Below are 11,433 nucleotides of genomic sequence, written 5' to 3'. Positions count from 1 at the left end.
ATGGGCTGTGACACACGTTCTTTTCTGCAAGAGTAGATTCTCCACGATGAGAGAGTGTAAAACTGTTATATGTAAGGTAGAAAGCTGATGTAAATTGCCTGTCACTTCACTTGTTCCATCAACTTCAGAGAGCAGCAGCAACCTGAGATGTATGTGCAAATTACCCAGTGTTATGTGGATATATTAAATGGAGATCCTTTTGTAGTCTAACACAAATGTTGACCATGCAGTTCTTCTCTCAGGAAACAGAACTGAGCAACTGAAGTCTGAGACATGGATTTGTTAACCTGAGCTGTGCTTATTTTTTTCCTGTGCTGTGTCAGAGACACTTAACACTCCTGAAATCTCTTACCTTGTACGAAATCCAAAAGCTTTTTCTGAAAATATGTCCCATTACATACCACTCCTAGGTTAACATTATGCATAATACAATCCATTGCAGCACGTGTATGGTACATGTGTCAGACAGAAGGATACAGTGCGACTAATCGGTGACCAATTTTTTTATGCTTTTTAATAGCAGAGAGCTATTGGCTAACAGTCTGGTTTAATCTTAACAAGTCATGGGGAAGCTCGTATGAATTATGCATGACAGCCTGACCCATTTGCAGGCAAATCTGTTTGTGGTGCAAGGCAGGTCACGTGCAGGCTGCAGGATTGCATTTGCGATTAAGCCTCCTGACTGCAGCAGTGCTAGCAGTGGTGGTCTTGCTTGATTTGTCTTAAGTTTGCTTATTGTTCCCTCTCATAGGAAATGGTGGGGAAAGGTTTTAAAAATTATCAGCTTGCATAGTCTACTGGTCTAAAGGTACTGTTTCATCAGGACACTTGGTAAATCTAGTGGTAGTTGAAAATAATGTTTATTTTTGTCTTTTGTGCTTAAGCAAAAACACTTCCTATAATACAATTGAGGCCATTTTGTGGGATGACATGTTAAAGAGATGTTACAAATGAAAGAGAACCACCTTTTCCCCTCCTTGCTATGTTTTATGTGTAAACCATGAAGAGGTGAGGAACCACCTGAAATTTTCACTCTGCTGTGGGATAGTGGCATGGGACAGCCCGAAGGATTTCTCCTTCTGTCAAGAGTGTCCAGAAATAATTTCTATTTTATACCTGGTCTTGAGATGGTTTTGGCATAGGCAGGCATCCATATCATGAAAACTTAAAAACTAAGAAGAAAGTAGATTGAATGTCTAAGACTAGTGTGGAATCAGTGCCGAAAAAGCGCAGCTACAAGTGACTGAAGAAATGTCTAGCTTCTTTAGGAGTAAATCTCAAAATCATAATTTTCTTGTCCTGAAGTATCTAGCTTCTACCTTTTTTGCATTACAAAACAACCAGGTTGTGCTCTTTTTCTCCTGCAATCATCACTTTTTTTTTTCCTGTAATTGCTCATTGTGTTTTTTTTTTTCTCCAGGTATCTGTTAGCTTGAACTTCTGTGGCTGAGAACAAATGTTGCATGAACATTCTGTCTTCACCGCTTCTGCATGCACTTGTTTGGCTTATGATGTGTTATTTTTGCCTATGCTCATTAAGGTGGACCTGGTTCAGTACTTTGCTTGCTTATGAGTTCTGGTCCAAGCTTTGTTGCTGAGTGAGGAACCAAATGGGAGGGATTGAAATGGCTAAGAATAATTCCCATATTGACTCGCTGGTGAGGCTGCAAGCCTTGCCACAGGGAGTGGGCAGGGGAGCAGCCCTGCCACACCTGAGCTGTGATCTGGGAGGGCAAGGAGAGGGTGTCTGAGAAACATGCTCTTGGTGCTCCTCATGCTGGATCTTGTGCATTTCTAAATCTCATGACTCAAAGGGTGTCACGTTAGCATCTTTTCACATGAATTCACTTTGGAAGCAAACTGATTCTTAGCTGCTTCAGCAATTTCCACACCTGAAGCCAAACTCAGGTGAGTAATTCCTTTAGCATGTCTAGACCCCTTCATTCGCACCTCTAAGAGGAGTCTATGCCGAACCACAAAAGCAATGGAAATGGAGCATTTATATCTAAACAAAACAAGTCAAATGCTAATGATTTTAAGTGGTGTATGTCCTAAATCGCTCTGAGCAATTTCCACTGCCTTCACTGAGCTTGTTTTATCCCCACTCACCCTCCTCTTTATTTTGGTGGGTCATATCAGTCATGTTTGCTGGGAGAGATGAGATGGCTGCAGCCCCTTCCCAGCTGCGTCCAGCCCTGCCAGTTTGTGGCCTCTTGCTCTTGTAACCACAGGTGGAGTTGCTGCTTGGCTATTGATTTGGGCATGGCTGCGTTTAACCCTCAGAACTGTGTGAGTTTGTACAGCTTGTGTCCAACTAACTAAGCTGACAGGCTAAATTAGACTTTTATCAGCAAACCTTTTTCATCCCAGCAGCAGTGCACTTAAGCAGTGCATTCTAAATATAGGCTCCAGTGTGTTTCTACCATTTGGGGAAAAAAAAAATATTTCTAAATCATCTGTGGAATGTCCCTCTAATCTGTGAGGGAGAACACTGTGATCTTATAAGGCGTTTGTATTTATTTCTTCCTGTTGAAGTGAACCCTTGTTAAATCTGGAGTACATCTGGTGATGGTGAAAGGAAGGGAAGGCGGCAGGCACTCAGCGGCCTGCTCCTCAATGGCACTGTCACAGCTGTTCTGATCAGCTGTGGCTGGTGGTTTGGGGCAGGAAAGCTGCCTGGCTGGCTTCTCTTCTGCCCTGCTATGAACATTGACGGTTGCTGCAGGCCCTGGTGCGGCCGTGTCAGCCCCTTGCTCAGAATGAAAGGCAGCATTGGGCCGGGTGAGGGGCTGAGGCAGTGGGAGCACAGGGTTAGGCGGTGCTGGCAGCGTGGCTGTGTTTATGGAGCACGCCACAAGGCTTGTGTCTCTGTGGCGTTAGGCTTCTGGGACAAGTCTAGTGCATGTGTTTACAGACATTACTGAGCAGCTGTTAGTCCAGTGCTGGTCTGCTAGCTGAAGAATGCATATGTGACTGCTTCATTTTCATTTTAAATTTTCATATATATGAACGTATTGCACCAGAGGGATGTAATACCTCCTTTTATTCAACTCCTGGCTCACTGCAAAGAGGCTTAAAACTCTTCAGAGTACTGTCTTTACACTTTGCTGTTGCTGTTTCAGATCGTTATGGTCGTAATGAATTTGTTATTACGAAAAATGTGCAATGCTTGTTGAAGCCATGAAAAACCTCTTTTATTTTGGTTCTGATTAGCAGAAAAAAATATGAGCTGAACTGGTGCTAAAATTTTGTAATTAAATTCAGAGGCTGACGGTGCAGAAACATGAACAAAAATGTGAGTGGCTTTTAGTGCTAATTATTCTTCTGATGCATATTAACATATCCTGATTAGTTTAATATTGATAATTAAAATTAAGTGGAGTTGCTAGGAGCAAAATTTGCAAATGTGGGATTTTCACTTGGGGGGAAGAGAATACCAGTATTACTTAGTGCCATTTGAAAACTGCTTGCAAATGAAATTCTAGCTTGTATGTGACCTGGCTAGCTTTCTTGATGAGGAATGCTCTTCAGAATAAATTTGAGAGCCATAGTTAGCCTCAGATTGCAGATGGGTTTACACATAGCTTGTCAGAAAAGCTGCGGTCTGCACTTCAGCAGGCAGAGCTGTCCTGTGCAGGTGAAACTCCCCAAATCACAAAGCTGGGGCGAGGTGGGAACAGAGCATGAGATGATGCAGCAGTTGTCATCACAGGCCTGCTCTAGCGGGCTGGGTGGCTCAGTTAAAGCATTTCTCCTCTCATCTCTCTGTTGTGCCTATTTTTTGTTTTTACATGCGCTTTGGCATGAAATTTTAAGAGCAGCTGGTCCATCAGAGGAAGGAAGATAAGCTTCCTGTTGAGTGCTGGAGGGCAAAAGGCAATGGGCAAAGTGAGGCTCTGTGCCCTGTTAACACTGACTGCTTACAAGCACAGCATAAGTTTAGCTGTGCGATGGTAGGTTGTGGAGCTCAGATCTGTGAAAGATCAGCTGTTCCTTCTGTGTAACAAGGGGTTGCCATAATGAATCACAGCTGTCATCTGTTTAGTCCAGCATGGCTCCGCCAATCAACAGGATCCAGGAAAAAAAAAAAGGCATTAGGAAGATGCAGAATGAAGCTACCAGCCTGAGGTGGCAATCCCTAATGATTAGAGACATTCTTAAGGCACAGCGCCTGAACTTTAGTAACTTGTCCAAAATGTATTGACCTTTGCTTATGTACCTGTAAGTTGTTACTGTGTTTTATATGCCAAAGTGTCTAATGTTTCATTGGTGTTTTCATCTCAGTGATCAGATTTTGTCCTGTGACAGTGTGCTATAGTTTAATGACTTTATTGAAATATTCTGCTTTTTCTTCTTTCTGTTAGGCACTTGAAAAAAGCAAATTTGTAGTTACTTCAGAAATGCACATAACTTTCATTCCAACCTGGATATAAAGTGTTACTTATTCTACTGCAAATACATTACTAGCATCTTGACTCGCCTTCCATTGGAGGATTTGTGGTTAAACTTTCACCTGAAGCTAGCACTTATTTTCCTTTGCAGTGATAGGTTTCTGAATTTCATTTTCCTAGATCCACTTTCAGTTACAGATAACTGACAGGACTTGAAGAATTGATCTTTAACTGTCTTTTTTCTTCTTCTTTTTGCTCTTTTGGTATCATACCCACTTTATGGAATAAGCCGGGAAATATCCTTAAAATTCAGTACCAAAAGCAAGAAATGTCTGCAAGAGACTTAGCATTTTTATGCTGTTGATCTTATCCAGATCTTATATACCAAACATTAATGTTGGCTGGAAATCTGTGATAAGCATAGAGCCTGTAACTGTGTCTGCTTTCCTAGCTTCGTATTTATGCGAGTAAAAGTGATCTGACTGCTCAAGACAGCAAAATAACCAACAGTACAAAGAAGGTTTGTACAGAGGAGGTTGGGGAACAAAGAAACGTTGGGCAACTCTAGATTTATGTGCTCAATAGTGGGGGAAATTAAGTCTTGGCCTCTAAAATATGTAATTTTGAAAACTGCAATACTAGCATTTTCAAAGAGTTGTGTCATCTCTGAACGAGCTGGAACATGTAGGTGCTAGATGGTGTGCATTGTGTAATCCATGTCCATCAAGGTGGTGGTTGTGCCTTTTTTTTTTTTTCTTCCTTGAAAAACTAGGAATGAAGGAGGCAATACCCTGCCCGTCAAAGGGGGGGTGCCTGGGCCAGTTCCAGAAAGTCTTACAGATTTATTATGTGTTTACTTCAGTAGTAAGTTGATTTGGGGTCTTTTTTTTTTCCTTCCAAAATTATTTTTGAGGTACGTTGATTAGCAAAAACATGTCTTTTGTCCCTCTGCAAGCCTTGTTTGCATGTTGCAGCCTTATACTTCAGCTGAGAGAGTAAAGAAGGGAAACTAGATGTTACCAGTAAATGTGATTAAAATATAATATGCATCTGTGCTCTGTAGAGTACAGCATGTGTGACTGCATGTGGGGCACCTAAAAAGTTAGCAGGTATTATAATGCAAAATAAATAACCCCACCACTGTTGGGACCATCTGCCCACCAGCCTAATTTACCAACTTATACGTCAGCATGCTTCAAGGACTGCAGACAAGGAGGAGCTGTGCTTTGGGAAAAGAAAATAAAAAAAAGGATGATTCATTTAAATTTTGCTTTCTCATCCTCTTTCTTTGCCCTTTTAACTGTTTTCATTTAAGGAAACAGAACTGTTATGTGGTATGAAAATTTGGTAGCATAAGCACCATTAACTGGAAGACGTGTTACTGTCCTGGTCACCAAGGCATCTGTCCCTCTCCTCCTGTGGATGAAGAGGAAAATTCTGAAAAAAAACTCAAAGCTTGGGTTTATTGAATAAAAGGTCAACACCCTTGAGATGCTGTGGAGGAGAAGTGTGATAACCTTCCTGAACGCCAGACAGAAGGAGGGTGTACTAAAATGGAGAGCTTGTCTCCCAGCTCTAGTCTCAGCCTGCCCAGGTGACCTTGGGGCAATGCATGGGGTGTCCCAAGCTCCCTCCTGGGAGCGCTCTGTCAAGTTGTGCGGCTTGAGCGCAGCGTTAAAGCCACTTAGAGGATGAAAATATCCTTAGCTAGTGTTTATTCACAAGTGTTCAAAGCAATTTCTATGTGGAGTTGCTTATGCTATGTGGTTAAGAGTCTTTTCTAGACCAAGACCCACATATTCAAGGAGAAAGCTGTATGCCTACTTCAGAGCGCGAAGGAGTAGCACAGTTACACAAAGGACCGAAAGGTCATTTACCCTATTGTGTGTGAGGAGGCATTAGTGAGCTCATAACTGCTGTCTGCAAATGATAGCCAAAGCACAGTACGTGGCTCTAGGCTACCTGGAGACTGGTTAGGCAAGTACTTGCAGCTCTTTGAAGATCGGACCTTTGTTTTTGGTGTCCGCCATGCTCGAGAATGGCCATTTTCCCTTTTGTTAATACTTAACTGTTTCTGTCTAGCAATCAAAGAATGCGAGATGATCTGACCAAAGAAAGAAAGTGTTTTATCTTTTAAAGTCATTTTGACTTGTATATAAGGCTAAAGAATTATACTAGCAAAACACTTTTGTATTTAATTTTGTTCAAGTTCTTCACATTGGTAACAAGCCGAAAAAGCACATTTTTGTCTGAGGAAGTCAAACTGCGTGTGACTAGGATGACGCATACTGTCCAGGCGTCAGTTTTGCTCCTGTTCAGCCTGAGCTGAGCACTGGATGCAGACGGGTGCCGTATTCCCCACGGTGCCTGGGGAAGGTGGGCTGAAGACCACATGTATGTGTCTGACGGGTGGGAAGTGGCAGTTTTGGGTAGTTTTTGGGATGGGGAGTGGCAGTTTTGGGCAGTTTCAGGTTGTGTTAAAACCCGAGGAAGGCTTTTTCCATGTCTTGTGCAGCTTTCTCTGAAGAAATAGATGGAAGCTACTTGTGCCTTTGCCAGCATAAATAGTTTCTTTGAGCACATTTAGCTGAGTAAATAGCAAAATAGTATTTTGGTTCATGAACTCTTGAACTCTATTTCTGTGTTTTCTATAATGTTAAAGCAAAAGTGTCTGGGCAGATGTTGGGCTTCTGCATGTGTGCAGGTTTATAGGCTTCATGCATGTCAGTAAAATGTCGGTCTGCCTTTTTAATAGCTTGATTTAAAACAGACCCGGACTGTTTTACCTCCATAGGAGGTAACTGCGTTGCCCTGTAATTTTGGATAATTTTGTTCAAGTTAAATTTCCTGTTCCACGCAGGCTGTTACAATTATGGAAATGGCTGGTAACAGGAATGCATGGGGGTTGGTTAGAGGTATGTACAAGAGAGATCATGGAGCATGGTTAAAAGGGAAGTAGTTTTTAACTATTCCCTTATAGACCCACCCAGACGGAGCTGTTCCAGGCTGCCTGCTCTGGTGACCATGTCTGTTACAAAGGTGCCCTGTATCTCGTGCAGTCTCGGTGCTAATGCCAGCCTCCTGACCCTAGGCAGTACTGCCGTCGAGCTAACAGTAGCTTCCTGCTGAAACTTCACAAGCTTCCTGGATGAGAGTAAATGACCACCTTGCTGTGCAGAAATAACCAGGGCCCACAAAAGTTATCATGGATAGGGCTGATTTCTGCAGCTGGTCCAAGGGAGCTGATGTCTGTAGCTCCCCTTTGGTTCAGATAGTCTTGCCATTCAGGACAAGGCATAATAAAAGGACATTTCTAAAATGGGAGTCCAGCTGTATTACAGCATGGAAAATCTTTCAAATGTAAAAGCGGTGATAGCTTACTGAACTTCATCTCCCCTTCACTGGGGAATAGAAGGAAGCATCTATAAACAACGAATGACAGAGAGGAGAACAGAGTAACATACCTGCAAGTCTCGGAACAAAAGGTATTCTTTTTTATTAAAACATGACAAATGTGTAAACTGACAAAAAACCCCGTCATGTAAGAGTATGACTTAATATATGGAGCATACTGCTGTAGGATGTTTAGAGGCTAAAATTGCGTAAAACCGTGAAAAATAAAGGGATATTTTACAAACATAGCTAAATGTTAATAGCTCTGCCAAATTTACATTAAGCCTTCTGCTTCAAGGCTTAAGGCAATCCACACCTCTGGGAGATTATGGGGTTTCTTGCACCTTTCTCTAAAGCATCTGCCGTTAGCCTTTATAGGGGACAGGATATTGGATTAAAAAAGAAGTCTCATCTGCTATGCCAGTTTGTGTGTTCACATAGTCACTGGCAATAGCGGCTTCTGGAAAATGATTAAATTCTCTTCATTGTTAGAGAGATCCAAGGCTTAGCATCTGCATTCAAAGTTCTAAGAGGAAATTAGTCATTATCCTCAATATTTTTTCTCCTTTAGAGAAATTGCTAAGTTACTTGCTTGAATCATGCTCAGACTCTGCCGTCTGGCTGATCAGATGTGGCTTTGAGTATCGCGAACCTTTAGCATGTCCTGCACAAGCATCCCACTGCCAACAGTGTGATGCCACCTCACTGGGCAAATGGGTGCTCAGAGTCGCTTTCTCTGTGCCATAATATTTGAAATAAATGTACGTCTGTAAGAGGTAGATGTTAATTCTTCATGGAAAAATGATAGTGTATTTCAGAAGGAGCGTGTATGTTTTTTCTATCCATTTAACATTTATGGAGATCTTAGATATTAGGCCTTTAAGCTGCTTTGCTGAAACTCATTTGACAAGGACTCACACAGATGGTGCTTTACTTTCTGTCTGAAATGTGACGCTTTTTAATTTCCCTTGGGCCATCTCGGTGAATCTGGCTAGAATTTCCTCAATGGATATTTGTCTCCCGCTTCTCTGATTTGCTCATCTGAAGTAAAATTCAGTCTGATAGGAGCAGTAAGTGGGTGTCTTCCTCTGTAGGCAGAGCTGGCATCTTTGATCACCTGTTTCAGCCATGGTATATTTGGTGATTACTGTACCATGAACATATCTGGGCTACTGTACAGAAGTAAAAAATACTGAAATCTCCTTCTGTTCAAAACAGATTTTTTTTGTGTGCGTTGGCAGTATATACCAGCTGAAAAGCTAGTAGAAGATGACTAGTTGAAAATGTAATGCGTGTCTGAACAAGGAGTTTTACGAGATGCTGATCTTGACCTGGCTGAATGTCTTGTGTTACTGGTGACTGTGGGAACCTGCTGTATGGACACTGGCATCCCAAAAGATGCCGTGGCACTTGAAAGCTCCATACACTTCTTGGGTTGGACTGTGTGGTACATGCAGGTGTAGCAATGTGAAGGCAGCGTTCATTGATCACACTGACTTTGGTCTGCATGCCAGGCAAACTGTTACAAGTAGATACCTACTTAAATGTTAAACTGCTTGCTTTAGAACATTTCTTAGTGCAAGTCTAGCTGCTTGTGTGTTGAGCACTGATGTTAGAGTACTGCCTGGTAGAGTTTCAGACAAAATGAAAACCCCCAAGAAACAAGTAGTAGGAGTTTTTTTTTTTGCCTTTTTTTTAAAAAAAAAAAAAGGAAGAAAAGGGAAGGAAAAAAAAAAAAAGGAAAGAAAGTCAGGTCTAAACAGATGCATGTTTTGCTGAAGAGGTTATACGTCTGACCTGCCTCTAACTCCCTTTGTTGGTGCACTGCTAGGGATAAAGTCAGCGAGAGCAGCCAGCGGAGCTGTCGGGTGAGCACATGCTGACCTACTTCAGCTAGGATGACCCAGGTTAGCTTAACCTGGTGGCAGAGCAGCTCTGTGAGCCTGCCTCACTTCTGGCTGAAGTGGGTTAGCAGGTTTGAGGGGGCAGTAATCTCCAGCAATGAGCAGCCGAGCATGCTGATAAGTATCTCTGGTGTAGCTGGATCAGGAAGAGTAGAAAAGAACAGGCTGCTGGTACTAAATCTGTTTTCAGTGATGCAGTCGCTGTAGAAGTGGGTCTGACCCAGGTATGCAAAATGCATGCACACAGAAGTTTCTGGTCATCTCATGATTGCCTTGTTGCAAGCCAGAGTCTTGCTTTAAGAGCAGACTTGAGTTAACACGTTGGTTTTCCCTCTTACAGAGGTTTTATAAACCCTTTTAGGGTTTATAAGAAGTTCTACCGAAGTAACCTATGCATCTCAAAACACTGTTTGGGTGGATGTTGCACGTTACTTTCAAGAGCCCTGCGTTAGCAACTTGATAATATTTAAGGGTCTAATCCCAGGAGGGGAGGGTGTAGAAAAAAGTTGCTTTGTTTGGTATCAGAAAAACATGTTCTGAAAACAGAAAAAAATAGTTCTAACTATTTAAAATGGAAGCTATTTATGCACAGTTCCGGGTTTACTAACAGAAGGTCTTTCTGACTGTCCTAGGCTTTTGGGCAGGCCCATACCAACCACAAGAAGGTGGCAGCAGATGGAGAGAGCAGAGAGGAGACCTTGATTCAGGAGTCGGCTACCAAGGAAGAGTACTACATGAAGAAGGTTATGGAGCTGCAGACAGAACTGAAGCAGCTCAGAAATGTCCTTGCCAACACCCAGTCTGAAAACGAACGCCTTAATTCTGTTGCACAGGAACTGAAAGAGGTAAGCAAAAGTGAACAATGCACATCACAGCAGGTATTGTGGTTATGTTTTTTTGTGCTATGTCACCACATTGAGAAATATTCTTGAGCTGCTCAATATCTGTTAATGCTGATAAATTTGGTTGTCTCCTATGTTAAATCCAGCTGAAGCTGTAATTCAGCAGTGTAGTAAATCCAACTTTCCAATTCCATCCACTGAACCAGCCTGTCATGGCCACAGTGGTTCTGAACCAGTACAAATTCCCATTCCCTCTTCCTTGTTCGAATACCTCCTAGTTCTGCAAAAAGTACCGTATTGCATTCTAGGTCACTTGACAGAAATGTGACTGTGTGTCCAGGCCAGAGCAGTACTGCGGGTGCTGCACACTGGTGCCCTCAGTTAGAGAACTACTGGCTTAAAAAGCAGATGGATCTGTTTAGACCAAGCGCAAAGAAGTTTGGGATGTACTTTTTCTGCCCTGCTCTCCATAGAGATTTTATTGCTGCAAAATATTTGGGGCATAGCTTCTCCTTCTTATACATTGCCAATTGCTTTTTCCACCACAATTTTTATAAGGATGTGGGAGCACAATAAAACACTGAACTGCACAAAAGGAGTAACAGTAAAGTTTGCCTTGTTTTTTTTCTCATGACAGTGATGGTTTTTACTTTTTCATAGGTTGCTTAACTTACAGTCTGAACGTACCTTCCACTTTTTTTTTGCTTTAGTATTGAAACTGCCTGTTTTTGATGAGAAATAATCACTGAGGAGTTGACTAAACAATATAATTACTTATGAAATCTGTAGCTCAGATTGTTTTAAGAGCTCAAACCATTGCTTAAATGTAGACTGAGTAAAAAGACTACAAAGACTGCAAACCACAGATGGATGTGGTAAAAAAATCCCCAGTTATTACTCATG

At 42.0% G+C, this 11,433-nt stretch overlaps 1 protein-coding gene across 7 annotated transcripts in view; it reads left to right on the top strand.

Moving 5' to 3' along the window:
• BICD2 (BICD cargo adaptor 2) overlaps positions 1-11,433 on the top strand; it is an 88,051-nt gene that overhangs the window by 35,300 nt on the left and 41,318 nt on the right. For all 7 annotated transcript variants that reach the window (XM_080606513.1, XM_080606512.1, XM_080606511.1 and 4 more), the window contains exon 2: positions 10,321-10,533. In XM_080606513.1, coding sequence (XP_080462639.1) covers positions 10,321-10,533 — 213 coding nt within the window. The remainder of the gene's footprint in view (positions 1-10,320; positions 10,534-11,433) is intronic.

This window comes from Anser brachyrhynchus (assembly GCF_964034855.1).
Source record: "Anser brachyrhynchus genome assembly, chromosome: 10".
NCBI classification, from domain to species: domain Eukaryota; kingdom Metazoa; phylum Chordata; class Aves; order Anseriformes; family Anatidae; genus Anser; species Anser brachyrhynchus.
Note: the sequence above shows the minus strand (reverse complement) of the source record. Positions and strands in the feature narration are given on the sequence as shown.